Source organism: Pristis pectinata, chromosome 1 (assembly GCF_009764475.1).
Source record: "Pristis pectinata isolate sPriPec2 chromosome 1, sPriPec2.1.pri, whole genome shotgun sequence".
NCBI lineage: Eukaryota > Metazoa > Chordata > Chondrichthyes > Rhinopristiformes > Pristidae > Pristis > Pristis pectinata.
The window spans coordinates 47,190,955-47,214,644 of record NC_067405.1 but is presented as its reverse complement, the minus strand read 5'-3'; the positions used below and the strand labels follow the sequence as shown (position 1 = coordinate 47,214,644).

Sequence of the window (23,690 nt, the reverse complement as noted above, 5' to 3'; positions counted from 1 at the left end):
TCGACCGCAAAAATACAATACTTATTATTTGTTTATATATTAATTATTCCATGTCTATAATTTAACACTATGCTTTACTCTTTACTATACATACTTACCTACAATTTGACAAAAAAAATGTTGTCCTTTCATTTAAAATCATGAGCAGTAAAATCTAAGCAGACACCACCACCACATCCTCACCGGAAGGAAAAACGACTGTTTGTCCCCTGTCCTTTTATGATCTCACGATTCCCTACAAAAATCCCGAAAAGTGTTTCTTTACTAAGACATCAAAATCCAAAAGCAATTGCAAACAAAGGCGCTTAACTGAAGCCGGACTTCTACTGAATCTCACAAAATCTTGAAATTACTCTAAAATTAAACTGTGGCCCAGTTCAAGGTCAATGTCGAATGAGATCAAATCGCAGTTTTTAAAGTGAGAATATACTTGCATTGTTTAAGATCAATATGTGTTTTGCCATTTCAGTTTGAAGCTGGTGTCAGGTTGCACACAATGAAATTTTCGTTTGATTTAATGTAAGCAAGGAATGCAACTGGGTCACGAATCCTCACTCTACACCCTCTATAACAAAAGCTGCTTTATTGTTAATGACGTTTCTCAAACCTCTTTTGCGATCCCGGTTAAACTTTAAGTTCTGTTTATGATATTTTATCGCTACACATTGAAAAATACTGAAGAAATATAGAACCAGAAAATGTATATCTTACACATTTCATCGAAACTATCGGTGCAGTAAGGCAGATTTACTTACAAGATAACCCCAATGCCGGGATGTGCTTTGTTTTCCAGGACGTGAACACAATATAGACCTGGATGTATAAATATCACATTATGCATAACTTCGTTCAAACGCGCTAAATTTAAATGATGTGAAATATTAGACCTCAGTTATTAACACATTGTACGCTGCCCTTCGAAAATCTCACTTAAAATGGGTTAGTCAAAGACTTATTTTGACGTGCTTTGCTTGAGCAAAAAAACGTTGCTGTCTAAGTTGTCGATGCAACCTATCATTAAGACCATGGAAGTGAAACAAAACAGTTGGCCTAATTCTGACACTGGTCTACAACCTCAAGTACGACCGACGGACCGACCATCTTGAAGCCCGCGCTTCGGTTGGAACAACTCATGTTTTACAGCAGGTTATCCAGCAGATGGCGAACTAGTTCTGTGATCAGGGTAGCCTTTATTATTCATGATGCTAAATAAAGTCAAGGTCAAAGACTATAACGATAGTCAAGGTCAATGGTAAATAGAAATCTGACGTCAGAGGGCTGAACATCTCTCCAAAAATATATTTTAATATCACAAAGTTCTAACAAATTTAACCGAGTAAAGTCAGCTTGTATGCATATGTCGCATGTAACAGAATATGGAGTTTGAATTTAACACGAGAAAACATAAATCTTTTAAATTTGTTTCTACGGTTGACCAACAGAACTTATCACAATGCACAGGAATATGGTTAGCAATTGTTAGCAGCTGGTAAATAAAGATGGCAAGGTCAACAGCATTATCACCTACTAAGTTCGTGCTCATATAAAAGCAATGAATCTCACTTAATTCTAAATTTCATCACTTATTATGTCTATTTTTAAAACAAGGAACTAATTTATCGCCCCCCCCCCCACTTCCTTGCCACTTTAATATTCTCCCCATTTTTCTTCAAGGGGTGCGTTGCAAATCCAGGCTATGTTTTGACTGCTATGAACACGTTACCCATATTGTCATGCTTTGTATTATTTACGCACCACCGCCAACAGAGATAATACAATTAATACTTACTTTAGACATCTGTGCGGAGAGCTTTATCTATCCAAATGTTTCAATATAAATTCAGGAGAAATTAAATTACGCCGATGGTTTGCACATTTAATCATGTATGATAAATGGAAAAAAGATGTCATTGCGAATATTTTGGCAAGCTTCACTGTAAAGTAGTTGCTTCTAATACCCACATGGTAATCCAATTTATTCACCCACCAATAATTATTTGGGGGCACAACGTTAGAATGCTTACGTGAAATAAATGTTGCATTGCTTTGAATTGATCTGTAAACGTGAAAATGAGACGACGCAATTGAGCAAGATTTGAAGAAATCTCGGGGTTGTATTCTAGTGCACTTCCAAGCAATTGTGAATTTCATTCATGTCGTGATTAGTTTCTTCTGTCAAATTATCCCTTTCATAATTTGTTTTAAAGCACAGCAACCTGGATATCTTGTATATTTCGATTTATTATGTTTACAAAATACCCAGAAAGCAAATACTGGATAGGCATGCTAACACACGTCATTTTAAAAAAAGTAATGAAATGATGTAGTTCAGCAGGAACAGTTTTAGTTCCTTCCAATTTATAAATACAACGTTTTTTGTTCATTCTTTTTTTTATTCGAATTTCGCCGAAAAATCGCAATATAGCGGCGAATTGTAAAACATTCCTCCAAGCATTGTACAGTTTTATATGATACATGTTGAGGGGGTAAAAAATAAACCGAATTAATTTACAAGAAATATAAAACTTCGAGACAGTTGAAGTGTGATTTGTTTTAATTTTTTACATAGCATAAATCCATGTAAGAAAACTACACAAGATCAATTTTGACTCGTCCTGGGTAAAGAAAACGAGGGAAATGTTAAGAAAGCTTATTTTTAAAATATACATAAAACACAGGAATGAGTTTCACTATTTACTCATATAGAAATCGCGATTACAATTTAAGTATACAGCGTAACAAGTTATTACTTAGAAAATAGCTGAAAAAAGGTTCAATTAAAGACTTCGCATTCAAAACGTCAATGGGGCTTTCAAATATATTAGCATTTGTTTTGAAAATAACAGTTCAAAGAACAAAATATTCAAAAGGCAGAAACACACCCTCTCATATTTTAACTCATAACATAAAGATACATTAAGACGTTTAAATTTGACAAATATTTCACTTGAAACTAAAATTTCTCTTTAATGATTACATTTACTTCGGGAAATATGTTACTGCAGAATTTTCTGGTGTTAATCAACAAGGCTTTTTTGGTATATGGACTAAATAATTTGTTATGGACATGATTGTAAATTCGCTGCCGATAAATATAACAATAATATGGCGTTCCGCCGCACAGAGTCTGCACGTATCTCTGTTGCAAATAATTTCTAACGGGCATTGACATAAAATGGTATTTTACCACTATATTTTCAATCATTAAATGATTGTTGCTATTATATGCGATTACCATTTGAACCCATTCACAATGCAGCCATGGTACATCTTGCAAAACATGACAAAACATTGAAATGTAAATAAATATCGCCGTACATCAAGAAAGCTAAGGTCAAACTTTACTTAATGTCGGCTTTTGGGTCTTAACGTGTTATCAGTTGTAGTCGCCATTTTATCTGTATATTGTGAAACCTCCCGTAATTTATCTGAATTCACAAAACATTCTTTAGACGGAAATAAGCACTACTTTGCATTTTCTGCAATGTCGCTCGCGAAAACGATCCAGCACGGTAACGCAATACAAATATGTGAATGTGGAACTCTCAAAGGAGTGCCTTATTTGTTCGCATGTGGTGATGAGTCACAACAAGCATTTTAGCAAAGTCTTGCAAACCATCTCATGGAACTTGTCATTTCAAGATTTTTTTTGTTATAAATCCGAAGATGTTGCTTTAACGTCTCCCACGTTCATTTAGCTTCCGTTTCTAAAAGACCATCATGTATAATTTACAATGCGCCATTGTTGATGAGTGATGTCTGCGCTATCAAGGTATATTTTCTTTGACTTTGGAAACCACTTTTTTCTCCTTGACTCTTCTGTTCTGAAACCAAATGGTAACTTGTCTTTCTGTAAGGTTGGTAGCTGAAGATATCCTTCGTCTTTTTTCCTTGGTTATGAATTTGTTAGTGGCATATTCTCGCTCGAGTTCTTTAAGCTGGGTTTTCGTATAGGGAACCCTTTTCTTCCTCCCTCGCCTGTAAATGTTTATATCAGTCTGATTGTGCATCACATCTCCTGAGGGGAAAATGCAAATTATAAGAACATAAACTTCAAGCGGCTGCAGTTGAAAGGGTGTGGAGAATGAAAGAGAGGAGATAGAGAGAAGGTTAAACAGAAATCAAAATGATAACACACAGACATTTGTCTATTTGGTACATTTGAGAACTTATTTGAGCTATTTAGGCATTCGGTCAAACACGCATCTGAGCACATTAATTCTGATACATGAGTCCCATGCATTATTTATGTTATATATTACAAATGAAAAAATGGCTAGAGAATTGCTGATAAGGTAACGCTAAATGAAAGTTTCTTCTATTTTCTTTGTTTTACATTAAAATGAGTTCAATATATTTTTCTGTGAAAAATACTTCATGATACCTGAAAGAGGCGATTTCCAAAAATGTGAAGACTGTGTCTGATCTTTAGGGCAGTACACTTGACCATTCCAGCCATTAGCAAATGTCCATGGCTGGTAACCCTCCATGGATATTAAGGCTTCATGCCTAGGCTCTCCGTGGCCACTTATGGTAGGGACTACTGGAACGTCCAAATAACTAGAAACCCGTTGATATGGATTAGGGTAACTCTGATAAAAAGCAAGTTCTTTTGCTCGGGTTGATACCTCGTCAGTGGGGACAGGACTGTTGGTCAAACCCGAAACATCCATGTATTTGTCCACTGGGTAACCGGCTAGAGATGCATGAGCACCAGATTTCAGTCCAGTTTGTTGTATACCAACATTTCGACAACTGTAATAGCTGCTTCCAAAATGATAGCCGTAGCTGAAGGCTGGGTTTGGAGGGCTGGTAGGAGCTGGACATGGGCTGCATTGCTTAGCTGATTCAGAAATGACAGAATGCGTACGATCTCCGCCTGAGTAAGCAGGTCCCGAAGATAAAGAGTTGTGATGAGCTCCAAATGCAGCGGGAGATAGAAAATTCCTGCATTGATTTGAAGGGACGTTCCCACCCAGTCCTTCCATCTCCGACTTATTCGTGTTGTTTCTGTTGTGCAGGTATCTGATAGTATCAGTCCTCCAAGGGGCTGAAAGAAGAGCTGTCATATCACGACCCACTGCAAACTAAGTACTGCTTTATAAAAGCAGTCTCGGGAGTGAGAAGAGGTGCTTATTTTCACCGATTAGAGTGTGCACTGCGCGAGTGAAACGTGATAGGTGGATTCTGAGCACGTGACGCGCTGCAACTGATCTGGCTTCAGTTCTCCAAGCACTCCTTTCCCGATCTTAAAATCGTTTTATCCCAAATTAATTCATAGTAAATAACCAATACTGTTGATGTATATTAAAACGAGTATTGTCTTTTCTTCGGCAATACTTAAACCGATGCAGTTTAGTTGAGATATATATGGGATATTATTGATAACTTGTAAAATATATTCTATAATTTGAAGGATCGGATATATATACAAATATTGAATATATGAAATATTCTTTGAGGGAGTTTTCAGTTAAAATGAAGTATTGGAGAATTTTTGGAAAATTGCCATTTCCGTTTGCAAATGGGGATGCGCTATCTTAGAATTGACAGAATGGTGCACGATGTTTGTAATGCTGATGAAAAATCTCGGTAACCACCTTTTTAGCATCCAAATGTGTTGTTGATGATAACATATATCTGTCCTATCTATAAAACCACCACGAAATAGATTTTCAAGTTCATATATTCCCTTTCTCTAATTAAATCTTTAGGCGATCACACTTAAATTGATTTCCGTTCAGATTATATAAAATAACACATTATCAAAATTCTGAGTGGAAGTTACGTAGATCTACACCTTTATTCCACTCGGAATTGTTTTTTTTTGTATCATGCTATTGCTTTTTAGTGAATTTTTTTTCCATATGAGGGTTGGGTTTATATTTTGGACTGAGAAAGCTAAATTATTCCAAATTTCAACTCTTCGAGCGCATTCTGACCGTGCCAGAACTTTCAATTATTGGCAGACAAAAACATAATTTCCTAATCACCGACTTTCTCAATAGGCCCCGTTTAAGTAATGGTCTGAAAATATGTAGCGTTTAGTTGAGCAGCCTCGCATAATTCGAGTGCTTAATTCATTTCATTCCATTGTTACCTCACACTTTAGGGCAGAAGCATGTAAATATATACCAAATAACTCTGTTATATGGAATAGAACAGATTAGATTATGGCAATCTAACAACAATAATATGTGATGTAAAATTCTATCTAATTCTCTACCACAATTTACTTACACTACATATGTTGACAAAACTAAGGCAACATATATGTTTTGTTAGTCAAACCAAACCATACGCTCTGTAGAGATTATTTGTATATGCTATAGGATTTATATTCATTTTGTGATTTACGAAAACGAAGAAAGATGCAAATATTTAAATAAAATGTATAGATCAGATGTGTACAAGAAGCAGTAACGGTAACACTTAACAAATGCTAAACGGATAATGGAAAGAGATGAGACTCAGTGACCTAATTTCCATCATGGATTATTGGCACACTGAAGGAGGTCATCTGACTATTCCAGAGAATGTTTTCCCATCTTCTCGGAAGTTAGAATCTGTGCACCAGAAATTCGTTGACCATGTCGTACTCAGTGAAACATGGCACTTTTTCGACAAACAGTAATTGAAGATCTCAAGCAATTAGATAACCATATCGTACGCTGGAGCAAAATAAGGATGTGATTTTTGAAAAGTTATTTGGAATCCTGGCGATTTTCTTTTCAGAATGCCTAAGGGCAGAATGAAATATAAGTAGTTACTTCACAGGAAAAAAAACAGATTCTACCGGCAAGATTCCGTGATAAGGAAACACAAGTGGAACCCATGGTTTGGCACTAAATTACATGCATTCATTTCTGTGAACCCTTTTAGTTTACTTTCTTCTTTTTAAAGATACACGTTTCCTGCAGTGACTGTCCACTTAGCTATTATTTAGAGAAACAGTCCCAATAGCGGTTTTAATAATCTGAGAGAAATATTTCAGAACAACGTGTTCAAACTCATTAATTGTACCCAAATATCATTTTAAAAATGCAGCGTGCTTATTTAAGAGCACACGGATGGCATCCCTCTTCAGAGAGAGAACAAAAAAGTGATTTGCTCCTGCTTTCACAGTGGGGAAAGCATATGCTAACATTTGCTTCGGGCAGCTGCTGTTATTAAAAAACCCGGGGAAAATACAGGGTTGGATTTTAAGAATAAGTCGCTCTCTCAAGTTGCTTGCACCTCTGGTATGCAGACAAAGGGGTTCTTTCCGGAAGTAGATGAAGGCCAAGGTCAAGGTGGGGGGGGGGGGGGGGGGGGATGGAGAAGGAGAGAAAGAAAGAGAGAGGGAGAAAGACGGTAAATAGCGCTTTGAAGCAGTTGAACAGCTCGGTGGGAATTACGCGAGAATTTGAACATTTGACGTTAGCTATAATTTAGAATAGTTTGGAAAATGTGTGTTATTTTTAATACGTCTAATCATTGTTTGAAAACAATTATTCGCGTAGAATTACGTAAAATGAAGCTCTAACTTACTTACAGGGGATGTGTTAGTTTGCTGACTCAATTCGCTTTAAAAGTAAAACGCCATTTTCATTAGCCAGTTGAGTAAGATTCAAGCAGGATTTCACCAGAAGAGCCATTATCAACTTATCACAACAACGAGGAATCAGCAATAAATCTGGCCTTACAGCATCGCTCGCATCTAGAACAAATCAAAACTACAGAGTGTAATGATGCAAATAATCCGAATTTTATTTAGGTAGATTGGCAATATATCCTTGCAATGTGCTGACTTTACTTAGGGAGTAAAGGTAAAGTTTTTGACGGGTTGCATATACATTAAGTGCATTTATTGAACGTTATTTTGATCCACAATTATTTTCTTTAATTGTTTCATACCCTTGTGGAAAGTTCAACCTAAACTTTTCGTTGTGGCTTTGTGAATTGCGCATAGAATCGTAGATGGGGTATTTTTCTTCGAAGATATAAAATTTCGTTTATTCTATATTGTTTTCGTGCTGGTATAATTTGTTTTTCCTTTAGTGTAGGGGCTATTGGAGGTAGCATTTGGTAATTTTTGTTTAAAATATTTGCTGGATGTTATTCTGAATGACAAGATTCATAGACCGAATCACAAGCCTAATGTTTTAATAATATTTTGTTTCAAACTTATACCTTTTGGAAGGGTAATATGTGCTTGCATATGGACAACGTTCACTATGAAGTGTCAAGAACTTTAATTTAAGAGTATGTTAGCTATTTTTCTAATTATACTCTTTGACAAACTACGCTAATTTTGAATGATTTCCACCTGACATTGCCGTTTAACGAACCATTCAGTTCATGCAAGGCAATTCGATGCAAATTAAAGTGTAAGCAAAGCAAAACTGATATTAAAATGCGAAATAGCTACTTTACCTGGTTTACGATAACAGATACCTTTTTACGAACAATAATCAATTGATAAAAGATATATCCAAGTATTCATAAGCGAATCCGACTATGTAGCAGGTTCTATGAGCCCCCTTTAACCACACATTCTCATAAACATGTCGTTTTTGTCAAAAGCGATGGCTAATATTAATACCTGAATAAAACCAGATTACTCACCAGAAAATATTTTCTTTATTTGCCAATACAAAGTAAAGTATTTGCAAGGCCTGGCTATCCAGCATACAAATTTTGTTACACAATATATGTAATTGAAAATAAACTCTAGACAATCACTGATATTAAATCGATTTTATTTGCGACATTTCTGAATTGAACCGATAATAACCTACACACATAACGGTTTTAGAACTAAACTGGATTTAATCTATCAACAATAATCAGGATAACGAAATATGTCTTTAATCTAAAGTCATTAGCAACCAATTAAACGCTTAAAATGAACGCCTTGTATGCGTGTGTTCCAGTTAGAACTACGGAAGTAATTTACTACGTTGCAAGCCGCAAAACTATACGCTCTGCCCCAAGTCTAACAAATACAAAGGTTTGTGTCTGTTATATCTGTAGAGAATGTGGCAATTTTTATAACCCCTTTTTTTATTTAATCAAAAAAGTGACTGTTAAATGTTCTTCAAGTAGTATACACTTTCTTCGTACAACAAACGCCGCACTGTTGTTGCGAGGACCGAGCATGCTAAAGTCCAGCCTACATAATTATTGCATCTTAAGAAAAAGAACCCAATTCTAGGTCCTCCGTTTGAGTTCAAAATAATGTATCACAAGAGAAGATTCTTTAAGGATAATATATTCTATATGGAAATGAATTTACCTCTACCAATATAATCTAATCCCATAACAGAGTAGTTTCATTAGGTAGATATAAAATTCATCAATAAGCAGTAAGGAATGTCCCGTGAAAGTGCGTAGATTCAAATACATATAAAATGCAAAATATATGTTTGCGCTACCGAATTAAAGTGGCATGTTTTGCAAATATACTTCTGATATGTGTTCTAACGAATTTCAGAATTCCTAAAAAAGATGCTTTAATCTGTATAGTACAAGAAAATATCATTCCTGCATCCATTCTATTCAAGAGTGATGTAGTGAATAAATAAATTCCACTGTATTATTTAAAATGAATACCTTGAATATTCAGCTTGTTTTGACAATATTCTATGGAAACATTCATTCTAATGTACAACTAAGTTTAACGATATCTTATAGGACAGTGCATCCACTAAAACTTTCATTACTAGAAATTCGGTTTTACCATGATCAGTAATATTCTTGAATAAAGCTTGGTGCGCATATATTTATTCTTGCACTATTCCTTGGTCTTTGCTATTGTACAAGAGCCATGAACACGTGTGGCCTTCAGTGAACTGTACGTGGCATGATTAATTGGATCAGGTGGTGCAGACCCAATTCGGTAGTCATTTTAAAGTAACCAACGCTTACTTTTTGTTTCTTTTTATAAATGATGGAAACGTATGGATTGTCATAATGTAATTATTTTGTAGTGGCGCTATGTGCAGAGCTGGCAAGCTAGTCTAATTTCAAGGCGGTAAATTTGACAGTCACTTTTTAAATATTAAAGTCGACTTAAGTATCTGTAATAGAAAAGGTTGACAGGAGTGGGCACAAGAAGTAGGGATGTTATTGCACATTCTTCGGTATCTGTAAGAATTGCCCTTCAACAATTGACTGTTTAATGCATTGACTATATTCCAAATGTTCTTGAAGAAAGTAGACCTTCAAGTTTTCCACATCAGTAATAGTCTGATAAAGGACAAAAATCTGGAGGATTTCTAACAAAACTTCAATACACTATTCCAAGTAAACTGGAAGACTTTCTGTAGTTGCCACTTAACCAGCACTAACAAATAAAGTTTATCTGAATATTCACTTGGCAATACTGTTCAACATTAGGACTATACTGTTCTTGAATCATCTGCTCCACACAAAAGATGGCTTCAACATAGTATTCATTTCGTTAAGTGTTTTGCTAAGAGTGATAAGGTGCTTTATATGTGCAAGGCTTTGAAACAAATGGTACATTCGCAGGAACCTTTGACCTTCCGCTATGCATTTGAAAATAGGATCATTTGACAAGCATTGATTCGAGTAATTTTAATTGTAATTAGCTAATGAATAGCGTTTTTTCTCTGATTATTGTGAAGTTTACTATACCTGTAAACCATTTCTCTGGGCATGCACAACAAATATTGAGATGTGGTGTTTTAAATTGAACCCAAAGTCTGTCAGCTTATGCAGAGTAGTTAAGGCATTTCGACATGAACATGGTCGCTGAGTGTAAGCTCGACTCCTACATCTTCCCTCAACTTGACCACAACATGCTGGCTTGTTGTTCCGGTGGAGTGCCGAGGATGTGCTGCATTGTCAGAAGTAGCGTCTTTCAAATGAGATGTTGAACTGTCATCCGATTAGCTCTCCCAAATGAACGTACAAAATCTAAAGGCATTATTTCGAAGATAAGTTATTGCCAGAGTCCTAACGGATATTTTGAGTATCCTGAAAGGGATGACAGGTCTTGTTCTTACTTAACCATTATCTTATTTTTAACCACTGGGAAAGCTTTACGCCGGAAAATTGTAGAATGATGGCTTTACTCTTCTGGAGAACTGGGGAACTGCTATTGGTGTTTTTTTTTGCCACTTGTACCTTTTGCACATGTTGATGTTAACGACGAACCAAAGACAGAAACGAGACGTACATTTTCAAGTAAAGAGACAACTGACATAAGCAAAAGAGGTGTAGGAAACACAGGTGCAAATGAGAACTGATTATTCTGGAGCCAACTTCCTTTCCTCATTAGTCTTAATGATTCCTACACAGAATAATCAAATTAAATACTTGGAGAGAGGGAAACAAACTGCAGCGACAATCAAAACATAACATTTCACAGAGCAGAAAACACAGTCGGAAGAAATCTGCAGGTTCTATTAAAATAAATTGATTACGCTTGCAGGATTTGGCTGATCAATTATCCTTGCCATAGAATAACGTTTATTTTTATTATAATCGAATATAGCATTGCACGTAAAACGTTCAGAAGCTAATGCATTATTGTGAGTTAAATAATACTGAGCAGAATCGCTATAATGTTATTCCATGAACGGAACTCCCGCTGGAACACAAATGGAAATTATACTTTCGTTTAGGAAATCTGTGAGCGAATCAACGTGGAACTACTTAATTATTAAAACTGAAGCCATGAAGAGAATACCAAATGTTCAAGGGGGAAATCATCACGAAGCAAAATTAGAAATTGAACAGATTGACAGAGAGACAGATAGGTAGGCAGACAGATACACACATACATACAAGCATACATACATAGATACAGAGATCGATCGATTTAAAGATAATCTGAATATTCATTCGAAAATACTGTTCTATAGTAGGACAACAGTGTTTTGAAATTACCTGTTCTACACACAAGATGATTCCATATGGAATTCATTGTTCGGGAAGTGTTTGTTGGAAGTGATAAGGTGCTTTATTAATGCAAGGTTTTGATAAAATGTCACATTCGCTAGAACCTTTGATCTTCAGTCATACGTTTGAAAACGGTACCGCCTGAGAAGCGCTGATTCAAATGATTCTCGATGTAATTGGCTAATAACTTACACTTTTTTTTTGATTACTGCGAAGTTTACTATATCTGTAAGTTTTTTTATTTGAGTATGCCCAACAGGTATATGAACATCCTGCTTTAACTTAAATTCGTTTTTTTTGTTTTTTTTTTGGTATTATAGTTCCGAAATTTCGACGTGAGAAGCATCACCGAAAATATGTTTGATTCCTACGTCTTCCCTGAACTTGAGCACAAGTTGGTTAGGTAGACAGACGGACGGACGGACAGACAGACAGACAGACAGACAGACAGACAGACAGACAGACAGACAGACAGACAGACAGATAGATAGATAGATAGATAGATAGATAGATAGATAGATAGATAGATAGATAGATAGATAGATAGATAGATAGACAGACAGACAGACAGATAGATAGATAGACAGAGATAGGCAGACAGATAGATAGATAGGGAGACAGATAGATAGGCAGACAGATAGATAGACAGACAGACAGATAGATAGACAGATAGGTAGATAGGATGGTAGGTAGGTAGGTGGATCGATCGATCGATCAAGTGATAGATGTATTTTATAATTTAAATAGAACCGAGTTTTATTTTGTACTTTTACAATTTAAGTGTACTTAAAAACGTGCTTTTGTCTCCAACCATTAAATTCTGGCGTATACATATTGCAATGTGTTTTGGAAAGATGAGGTTAAAACTGTCTTGAATGTACACCGAATGCTACGTAGCTCCTTTACAAAGTTGCCAGTTTTATTAAAATACAAATTATTATTTATTACAATGGAGTATTTCAAATCATTCCAAATCTGAAAATAAAAACATTCATCTGCAAAGTCTTCTGCAACCCTTACCAAAATGATCATTGTGACACTAAAAATAACCTTCGGAAAATCAACTGCCTCATTCTAAGTAGTCATGTACATGTTAAAACTAATGGTTTACAGATAATTATTTGAGCAAATCAAATTGAATCTCTCCATTAAGAATTAAATTCCTAGAGTAAGTATTCCTTGTTTCCTATCTTTAGCAAAATCAACCCGTTAATATTGTTTAACGCAAAGAAACTAAATTTTACAATACGGTCAAATGAAACTTTTCCACACATACAGTTGTTTTAAAAATATGGAAATGATCTATGATCTATGTTGAATGATCTATGTCCATGTATATCTGAAGAGAAGCAAATCGCCATTACATGCTAGGAACTATGTTTTTGTAACTGATAAAGCCATGCTTCCTTTGAATAAAGATGTTCCTCTTTTACAGTCCAGGGCAGCTTGGATGTATCGGTTGCTGCACACGAAGTTTTTTCTCCTTCTGTCTCTGGTTTTGGAACCATATTTTTACCTGAAAAATAGAAGTATAATTTTAAAAACAGAAGACGACAAATAGGAAGTGTCTCGGTTCAATATTCTGTGCGAATAAATGCGCCCACCTTTCGGCAAACAGAACGAGAACACCGCCGGGCAGGTACACCACTTTTTCATTTTGTAAAAGCTGAAAAGAAATCGTCTTACCTGCCTTTCTGTTAAACCTAATTTGAAAGAAATATTTAATCGGATTTCAGGGGTGAGGAATCGATTTTTTTCGAAAGCCTTTTCCAGTTCAGCAATTTGCTGTTTGCTGTAAGGGATTCGTTTTTTCCTTCGTCTATTCTCTGGGTTTTGCGACGTTGACCATTGCGACGTAAATCCTAAAGCTGAGGTAACACACACATATCCATGAGCAGGAATTTAAGGCGATAACATTTAGGTGTAATGTGTTTTTGCACATGCAAGTCACTGATAACCAAACCACAGATGCCATCCTGACTTATTTTAAGTGAAGTTAGCTATTTTCTCTCCTCGGTACTAATAAAGCTGGAAGATGACAATCAATGCCAATATATTTATTCTATAATTAATCTTCAAAAAGTAATTTTGTACCTAACCTCAAGCATGTGAAATGAGTTGTCATATACCATTCACTTTCAAATTTGGCTTCCAATGTCTCCATATATATTTGAATGGATGGTGACTATATCCAAAGTATTTGATTTTCGACTAAAGTGAGCTTTCTTCTTAACTCGCTAGGTTAACGTACTTTATCTACAAACAGAAAAGTTTGGCTTGGCCTCTGAAATGTTTCAGTGAAAAAATAGATGTAAAGGAACTGAATGAAGACGAACTAATGGATCGCTTTCTTTGGGTAACTTAGTTGAATAGATTTCATGCGTATTTTAGGATTCTTTAGAAAAAAACGCATTTCCTAAAGTGTGGTGGCTTTAGTCTTCTAAAAATAAATGTGGGAAATAAATGCCTTGCGACCAGAGTCAAGTTAAAGTAAACAGTCGGAACCGATCGTCCGGCTGGTGCTATAAAACAAGAAAATATCACTTGTCTTTTTTTGTTAACACGTTTAGAAAACAAACGCAATCTTTAACCATGTTAGCCATTACTGAAAGTCAGGTTTAGAGTATATCAGTATGCATCAACAAACAGACTGACCTAAATGCATCGGGACGCTGGGACTTGTAGTATGAAGTGCTTCTCCTGAAATGGGTGTTCCATAGCATTGAGAATAGCTGAAGGCAGACGTGTCCAGGTCATTGGGATCTGTCTGGATCTGGGCAGGTGCAGCCCGGGGATATTCTAAAGCCCAATTCTGATAAATTGATGAGTTTGTGGGGAGTTCTCCTCTAATGCAGGGATTGTGGCGGCAGTTACTTAACAAAGATATATGACTGTCACTTTGAAGCTGGTTGGCAGTGAATGGAACTGCCTCAGGTGAGATAGCAACTATCTCCCTATCTGCGTTTCCATGCGAACCACAAGAGGAAATGTCTTCAGAATACAATCCGTGGGATCTTCCACTTGGAGCCGTTTTCAAAGCCGAAGGAAACATAGCAGGCGAAAATCCAATATTCGTGGAGAGTACTGATTTCATGTCAATTGGGCGCACTCCGTCTTGCAACATTACTGTCCTATCGCTAGATGTCTCTAACGTCAGCTTGTACTGCAGCGACGTTGAATCCATCTTATAAATTCTCTAAATGATTGTCTTCACTCCAACCCTTGCAGATATAATTTCACAGATACTTTCTGTGACTACTTGAAAGTGCAAATTCCTCCTCGTTCAAAATATTGAGAATGATATACCGGTGCAGGCAACGAGCAAATAATTTAACTTCCACCTCCCAGAAATGGCACTGACTATCCATTAAGCACGTATTACACCCTGGTCCAAACTACCTGATCTTTTTATTGCTGTAACTCAACTGCAGTTGGCAAATAAAACATAGTGTGGACTCCTTGCAAATTAAACTTTGTGAACAAACGTCAAGGACACGAACTGCATTATAGAATGACACATCTGTACTGTAGCTGTTGATCCAAGGTCAATGCTGAGCTTTGTGATCATTTGAATCAACTTCCTCTTTCTGTTTTTCTTTATAAGACTTGTTCCCGTTGATTTTAATTTGCAACGTTTGGTTTCTGGTTACCTGGTTTTGTAAAGATCTGTTTATTTTTTTACATCGAATGCCAGGAATGAGCAATAATGTAGTAGAATTGTGAACTGTAATCTGAAATAAACCTTCTTCGTGACAATGCAACATGCGTCAGACAAAAAGCATTTAAGAGGCTTTTATTGCCTGCTATAACCTTTAAAGCTCCAGAATTACACCTCGCGTACCAGCATTAGACGAAAGAGCAAATATTTAGCCTGTTACTGTAAACCTTTTTTTGAGCGAGCTAAAGTGAACTACTACTGCACTGCTGTGATCCGTCTATTTCTCGGGGTTTGATCAGTTGTATGACTTTACTATCTGATTAAAACTTTCCATTAACATAATTTTAAAGCTAATTACAATATAAAGATTAGAAACAAAAATCAGAGAATTGCGGAACCATAGAACAATACAATGGATATTAAATAACGTAACCCACTTCCAATGCGCTTGCCGCTTTCTTTGTGTTGTATTCAACATTACATTGTCAGTTTCATTAATCAGTATTATGTCCATGAAAATCGACATTATTCTACGGTCTCTAAATCAGTCACTAATTAATAATCAGTTAATTATAATGAGATTGTTCTTTCACCATTTAGATTTTCCGATTATGAGATAGATTTGGACATGTAAAGTTCTCTCCTTATTTTTCTCTCATCACTTGATCTCGACAATTACAAATCTTCCAATGACATCCACTGTTTGACAATAGCACGGGGCAGTCAACTGTTAGCCCACAAAATAATAACACAAAACTCTAGAGGTCAGTTCATTATGAAGTTAAATACAAATCAATATATGCATTTATCCTTTGTATCAGCACTTTCCAATTGTGTTGATGTAAAATAATTGATCTATACGTAAGTTAACTCATACGGACAACAATGCGAGTTTCACTTTTAACTTGCCATCTTTTTTTTGAGATGTCTCCGAATCTAAGGGAAATTAACCATGGAGCCGCTATGGAACAATTTGGCTGTTATAATAATATAAAACAGATGAGGGCGCCAGAGGACAGATATTTCAGCCGAGTGCAGTTAATCTCGCTTCTATTCATCTTTATTTGTCTAATATCTTCACTCAAAAATACTGCAAAGCTTCAGAATTAATTAGTTGCAATATTCATTGCTTTTGCGGGCAGGTCACAGATAACATTATTAAACAAGACTGAATATCAAGCTTGAAAAACATTGTTATCAATGTGTCATAAACACCATTGTTACCAGGAATACTGTATTTTGTTTCATTGATATAAGCCTCTTAATTATTGAGACAGCGAGCCATTTCAGGATCCGAAATGTTATTATGATTGCTAACTATAAGACAGTACTAACCTATGGTTCAAACAATTCCTACAATGACGAAAAGGTGTATCGCTTTAGACCTAATGACATCTTGTACTTCAGTAATTTATGATGTTTTGTAACTTCTTTTTATTGCGAAACAATAACATTAAAAATGCTGCCTCTGTACTTTACAGAAGCCGCTGTTATTGCACGAGACCCATGGGAAGAAAACATCATTTTCACCATGCAACTTTTAATACTGCCTTTTAATGCATTTCTTACCCACAATTAACATTAATCGCTTGTGGCTTCCCATAAATTGTAGCAATATTATTGCCTTGTTTCTATTACCGTTGTTTTCGACATTTATTGTCCGTTTATGTTTTGTTTGAATGCGGAAATTAGAGTAAATACTGAGTACAAAAGTGTGAATATGATAATTTATTGCAGGTAATAAACTGGAAAAAATACTGGGATTATATATATTTATATATATGACAGGGCGTTACTGTTTTCATTCCACAGCATGGAGGGCAGTACTAATTAAGCCATTTAGCATCGATGATATAGGCTCCGTCTATGCATTATTTAATATTAATTATGCATCTTGAACGCTTTTGCTACATTGTCATTTCCCATAAGGGGAACTCGGGACCAACTATTCTGTGAAATGAACAGTTAAGTTTTAATTAACATTTCATGCTAGTATTTCGCAACTTAGCTCGTAAGTTTCACTTTTCGTCGCTAAACATTGATTTCGAAAACCAAAGTAACTCGGGTGATGATGACAACAACAACAAATTCATCATCATTATCATCATCGCTATCAGCGTCATCATTACTACCACTATTAACACCGAGAGTAGCTGGTCCACACAGATTCTCCATCTTCCAAATCCTCTCTGGAATTTTAAACTCCAAACCGCAATTGTTACTTAGCCTTACATTATTTCCCTGACCGGGAACACGAGGTAAATGTATTGTTGCTACAGGTTATGGATTAACCTTAACCAGTTGTTTGCTTCGCACTACACGATTATTTGAAGATTATATATCAATAACTTACTTGAAGATTATATATCAATAGCTTAGTTTTAAAAGTAAATAGCATTGGAAAATAGTCCTTTTAACTTTTCATACGAAAGGATCTTTTTTAATGTCTCTAACAGTATGAACGGAGTTAGGATATCTTATGTTAAAATAAATGAACGATTTAAGTGTAACAGACTTGGAGAGAGAAGAGGGAGATACAGAGTGGCAGCTAAACTGTCTCAATATCATACTATTTAATTAAATCAATAAAGTAAGATATTACAAAATACATCACTTGATAAGGCCAATTAAAATAAACCAAATAAAACTTTATTCAATTATGCAATACATCTCAGTAGGGAAAGCATTGTGTCGGTGTTGCGCTCTTGTGATGTGCTTTACAAGTGAAGCATATATTTCATTGTCTAAACGTCTGATAGATCCGGCACAATAAATCAATGAAGGACATGCTAAAGAAACTCCATTCGTGCTATCCTAATATGTACATTTCATACCAATGTGAAGGATCGAGAAAAACTATTAAAGCTGGAGTTATCTGTGAAAGAGGTAAAACAGGCAATGACAAGATGAGAGGCTGAAGGAGTAGATGTTAAAGAGAACACGCAAATAGGGAACAGGAAAGCCAGGATCTTAAAGTGCAATGGCAAGAAATCCGACTTCACATTGTCAACAAAAAAAAGACATTATGGCACTTCAATCCAAACTGACCAAAGGTTCAAAATATAATCAATCGAAATGAATGAAGAAAATTCTTAAACTTGATGGTTCCATTTACCTACACCGCTCGCCCACGGACAACCAAAAGTGTGGTGAGAAAGATGCTATTATCTGAACCCGGCAAGAACTGCAAAGCAAAATCAGAGCATAATGATCTAGCTAAATGTACAGGGAAATGCTGTAATATTCATTTTATTAATCAGACTGTCAATTTCACCCCAGAGGCCAAAACCCAGAGCATCCGGGCATGCGATCATCGGCTGAGGACAGGGGCTGTCCTCTAATTCTTCTCTACCTGGATGTATTTGCCTGTCGCTAGGCCGCCTTCATCATCCACTGACAGACGCTTGTATTTATTTGCTTATAAACCTGTTACAATAAATGATTATTCGAACAGCGTCATTCGTACCTTAATGACGAGCACTAGTTTGATGAATGACACATCGGGAGAAAGGAAGCACGGGTCATTTTGACCAGTCGTTCCCTCGTATTGACATAACACTTTTTCTTTGCACCAAAAAGATAAATTTCGAGACACTTGCGGGGTTGGATGTGAATTGGCCCCAGCTGCAAGATCATCATTAGTGCAGTATCAGCCTGCAACCTGCTCTCAGCTTCGGGATGGAAAGAATAAGAAAAGAAATAATTCTGATGGAACGGGGTCTGCATAGTCCTGCTGCCAAAAGGATTTCGAATTTGTCAGACTCAGCTGGAAATGCGGTGGAGGAGGCCCTTGAAAATTCTCATCACAGTGGTCGTCTCAGCCCCAGACCAACTTCCGCCTCCCTCCACAACACTGTTGGGGACACCCCAACAAACGGCAAATTTGAGATAGACAATTTATTCCACCATCAACATTCAAGCGACAGCACGTCTTCGTCTGAAATTTCGTCTTCGGAAAGCAGGAAAAAATTTTCCCTTTACCCAGAACTTGCTAGTCGAGAGAAAGAAGCAGAAATGAACAGTGATGTTGATGTGGGGTGCTCGACACTCCGCTCTCCTGCCGGCGTCAGTACAACGCACCTCAAAGAAAATACAAACAAAGGTAAACATTTATTTGTTAAACATTACTCGGAAATTATTATCTGCTTTCTTCTGCACGAGGACACGTGAAAGTACAGAAAATAACCATTTTGGAAAGGACCCTGTTGCGATGTATCAAGGACTTTGAATGCATTTTCATTTGTAGTTTGAATTATAGAAGCCAAAAGCTGATTCATTGTGCATAAATAAACTGTAAAAACACATGTGCAATGTTCAGAATACTTGCGCTTATTTCCAGTAAATCGTTCAAAATAAAACAGGCCCGTAACAGTCATGTATTTTCTTTTTAAACTCATATTGCAAGATATATCTGGATTGAGATATGGCATTGAAATTGACAAAGAAGGCACAGACAGTGTTAAAGTATTTCATTTAAAAATAACTGCGAGGAAGTTGTGTGAAACCCTTATTTTTATGCCAACGGTATTTTCTTCATTAGGATGTATATCTGCACAAACATAGATATTTGAATGGCGATTTGCGGTGAATATTCAATTGCACCGATATCTAAATTGCAGATAACGGTTAATTATTCGGAAAAACCTCATATTTTATTCGGCTTTGTGAATTTCAAATGGGCCTTTATCTTGTCCATGACAAAATATTTTGGTCTTAAAACAACTGCCAGTTCAGATGTGCGCTTTGTTTCTGGTCGAAAACGCTGAAAAGTAAAATATTGAAGAATATCAAATGGCTCTGTAAATGAAGCAAAACGGCTAAGAAGAGGCCGGGGTTTATCTATTCTGTGTTAATTCAAATGGCTAATGGATGAATACCTCAGAACCTTTATCTATACATAATTACCGAAACTTACCGCAAATTAACTAGATATATTTGGTTATGCAGAGTCTCGTAGAACTTTATTGACTCTAATAACAGTCACCATTTGTAATAATGACAGCCAGCATTAATTATGTGGCATCAAAGCTGCCTTATTAATTTCTGCTCATGCTTTACCGATCGTTCACGGTTTTATTTTTCTCCTTCCAGTTTATTCTGATAATGGCAGTTCAACTAATACTTCTTCGAATGGGTCCAGTATTACGAATCTGAACGGCAACTCCAGTTCAATAGGCAATTCGGGTTCTGGTCCTGACCAGGTGAGACGGTATCGAACTGCTTTCACCCGAGAACAAATCGGTAGACTAGAGAAAGAGTTTTACAGAGAAAACTATGTATCCAGACCCAGGCGATGTGAACTGGCGGCCGCTTTAAATCTACCCGAAACTACTATCAAGGTGCATACTGTTTAATTCGTGTACTCTATTTACCGTTAATAAATATATTGCACATTTTCGTTTAATGTTCATGTATTAGTGTTACAGATGAAAAAGTCATTTATTGTGTTGTATGTTTTGTATGTATCATTCTGAATAATTTGTGGAAATTATAATTACTGATGCAAAGTGAATAGTATTTTTTAAACGGTAGCATTTCTGGAACCCTTAGATTTTCAGAGTGGTAATGCATGAACTAAGACGCTAGTTGCAAAGCATTTATTTCTATTTAAGGTGTATAGTATGCTAGAGTACAGTGGAAAATTGGATTGCAATGTCTTGACGCTATGCATTTTCTTTCTTGATCTAGGTTTGGTTTCAGAACCGGCGGATGAAAGATAAAAGACAGCGACTAGCTATGTCATGGCCCCACCCGGCTGACCCAAGCTTTTATACCTACATGATGACCCATGCGGCGGCCACTGGGAGCCTGCCCTACCCTTTCCACTCTCACGTGCCCTTGCACTACTACCCCCACGTCGGCGTCACTGCGGCTGCCGCCGCCGCCGCCGCCACAGGCGCCACGCCCTTCCCCACCTCCATCCGCCCGCTCGACACCTTCCGCGCCCTCTCGCACCCGTACTCGCGGCCCGAACTTCTCTGCAGCTTTCGCCACCCGGGCCTCTACCAGTCGCCACACGGGCTCAACAGTAGCGCGGCCACCGCAGCGGCCGCAGCGGCGGCGGCTGCAGCCGCCTCGACGCCGGCCGGCACCGCGCCTTGCTCCTGCCTCAGTTGCCACAGCAACCAGAGCGGCGCGCTGGGGCCCAGGAGCTCGAGCTCCGACTTCACGTGCACCGCGGCTGCGCAGAGGTCGGAGAGCAGCTTTCTTCCATACTCGGCCGCGGTGCTCAGCAAATCAGCAGCGGTGTCACCGCCTGGCCAGCGGGAGGAGTCCTCCCTTACCAGATAACTCACCCCGGCGGTGGTTCTCGCCAAGGCCAATGGAAACACCAGTGGTATATTGCTAAATTCATTTTTTTTAATCCATCGCCCTTCCAGTGAGTACTGCTTTGGTGCAACCGTGGGCAAATTTCCATTCACAACTGTTTTAAAGAGATATGCTATCCTTTTAGTATGGACTACCCAGCCCTTTTCATTCTTCCCGGAACTCATTGGATGCGGTTGAAATCGCTTAGAAACTTCCCCCAAGGACTCTTGAAAAGTTATTTTAATTGTTCTCTTCGTTATACTAGATTGTACAGGAAAACTGTGAACTTTTAAAGTATTATCGTCTTCATAATGGATATGATTTGGGCCCATTATCATTTGATAAGACTGTTGGGACTAAATTCAAGAAAGGTAAAACTGTCTTGAAACAGATTTTAAAAGTCAGTCCAACAACATCTGGATACTGTCTCTTTAAATAATGCATACAGATGAAGGTCACTTTGGGAAGAACGCAATTCCATTTATTCTGTACACCTTCTTTATAAGAAGGCCCTTTTCTGTGAAATTGGGTATGTGCATGCCTACTGCTTTGGCCCAGGAGTGCCACCACCGGGTATCTGAAAAGTGTTCGCTGCCAGAAAAGACTCCTCGAGGACTTTGGTAAAGTTCGAGGAAGACACATCAGAAACCGCCAATGTTATTGCCATGTCAATTCCGATGCTAATAATGTGCAGATTATGACGAAAATTGCCAATCATGTACCTTGATGGACCTCCTTTGAATGTAGAATTGGAAAAAAAGTTCCCTGCACAGAGACCTGCTGTCAAATACTAACAACCCGCTAAGGGAAGTCATTAGAAGAGATAGATAAGAGACTTGATACATAAAACATTGTTCATGGTGCATAGAATGTACAGGATTTAATGTGGTATTCGTTATCTGAAGTGATTTTGCAAAAACTCGACGTCCTCATTGTCCCACTGCCAATTTTAATTTTGGAAACCTATATTGTAGACGTCCTGTGTCCACTTTCCCTTGTAACCAGTATGGAACTGATGTGAACAGCCTCATTAAATCAACCTAGAAATTTCCATAATACGCCCCATAGAGCCACTTCACTGTTCGCTTAATAGGATTCTTCTGGAAAAAAAATGTAACTAACAGTTTTTTTTTCACGGTGCATCCTTCCCACAGGGTCCTTTGTCAATCTCTTGTAAATTAACTCATTAAATTATGTAATATTTCAGTTTCTCCGCTTTCAGTAATTACTGTACAATACCCATTCAGTGGTAGTTTTACTTTAATCTCAAAAATGGGCTATATGAGGTAACATAAATGCATGTGAAAGGTAGCTGGCAGGCGTATTTTGATACCAATGGATGTTTACATCATTTTGTGATAAATGTTAAGCCAGAACTAAATTGCATTTTGAATGAAGGAAGACCAAATCAGTAGTTTTACAGCTGAAATGCGAAATAACTTCTGAAAGAAAAATAGACTTGACTTTGAACTTAACAGGCATGTCGCAAAATCCTCTATTCATTTAGAAAACCTCTGTTCATTTTCGATTTCTTTGTTAATACATAACTACGAACTAAAAAAAACAAAATCGCATCAGCATTGCAGACTACCACACTTATTCTTGTGACTGTTAGATTCTTTGGCGATACGCTGAAACCTTGTACAATTGCTTATTGAAATAAAACGCGCTGAACCTCCAAGATAACCCATTACAAAAGAAAATGATGGACAAAAATCTCTCGATCTTTATGAACACAAAATATATCAGACTACTGATACGGATGTAGGTTTTTCAAAAGTGGAACTAAATGTTTTACTGTAGGCCGTTAGGC

The 23,690-nt window shown here is 37.0% G+C and overlaps 3 protein-coding genes across 3 annotated transcripts; 1 reads left to right on the top strand and 2 right to left on the bottom strand.

The window, feature by feature from the left end:
• Positions 1-3,767: 3,767 nt before the first annotated feature.
• LOC127573435 (homeobox protein Hox-D13) lies at positions 3,768-5,003 on the bottom strand. The gene is made up of 2 exons (XM_052021661.1): positions 4,385-5,003; positions 3,768-4,018 (listed from the first exon to the last, which is right to left on the bottom strand). The coding sequence occupies exons 1-2, from the start codon at positions 4,986-4,988 to the stop codon at positions 3,768-3,770; spliced, it is 855 nt and encodes a 284-aa protein (XP_051877621.1). The 5' UTR covers positions 4,989-5,003.
• An 8,336-nt stretch (positions 5,004-13,339) lies between these two features.
• LOC127578171 (homeobox protein Hox-D12-like) lies at positions 13,340-15,094 on the bottom strand. The gene is made up of 3 exons (XM_052029808.1): positions 14,566-15,094; positions 13,597-13,778; positions 13,340-13,426 (listed from the first exon to the last, which is right to left on the bottom strand). Exons 1-3 carry the CDS (start codon positions 15,092-15,094, stop codon positions 13,340-13,342), a joined length of 798 nt encoding a protein of 265 aa, XP_051885768.1.
• Positions 15,095-19,246: 4,152 nt separating this feature from the next.
• Positions 19,247-21,859, top strand: evx2 (even-skipped homeobox 2). Its single transcript, XM_052025190.1, has 3 exons — positions 19,247-19,670; positions 20,660-20,907; positions 21,257-21,859. The coding sequence occupies exons 1-3, from the start codon at positions 19,247-19,249 to the stop codon at positions 21,857-21,859; spliced, it is 1,275 nt and encodes a 424-aa protein (XP_051881150.1).
• Positions 21,860-23,690: the final 1,831 nt, after the last annotated feature.

Bases quoted from the DNA above. Each gene is read 5' to 3' on its own strand.
- LOC127573435 (XM_052021661.1), bottom strand. From the start codon at position 4,988: ATGGAAGGACTGGGTGGGAACGTCCCTTCAAATCAATGCAGGAATTTT. The intron at 4,019-4,384 runs GTATCATGAAGT...TTTTCCCCTCAG, and splicing joins TTGGAAATCGCCTCTTTCAG to GAGATGTGATGCACAATCAG.
- evx2 (XM_052025190.1), top strand. From the start codon at position 19,247: ATGGAAAGAATAAGAAAAGAAATAATTCTGATGGAACGGGGTCTGCAT. The intron at 19,671-20,659 runs GTAAACATTTAT...TTCTCCTTCCAG, and splicing joins CAAAGAAAATACAAACAAAG to TTTATTCTGATAATGGCAGT. The intron at 20,908-21,256 runs GTGCATACTGTT...TTCTTGATCTAG, and splicing joins TACCCGAAACTACTATCAAG to GTTTGGTTTCAGAACCGGCG.
- LOC127578171 (XM_052029808.1), bottom strand. From the start codon at position 15,094: ATGGATTCAACGTCGCTGCAGTACAAGCTGACGTTAGAGACATCTAGC. The intron at 13,779-14,565 runs GTCAGTCTGTTT...GTGTTACCTCAG, and splicing joins CAGCGTCCCGATGCATTTAG to CTTTAGGATTTACGTCGCAA. The intron at 13,427-13,596 runs GTAAGACGATTT...TCTATTTTTCAG, and splicing joins TAGGTTTAACAGAAAGGCAG to GTAAAAATATGGTTCCAAAA.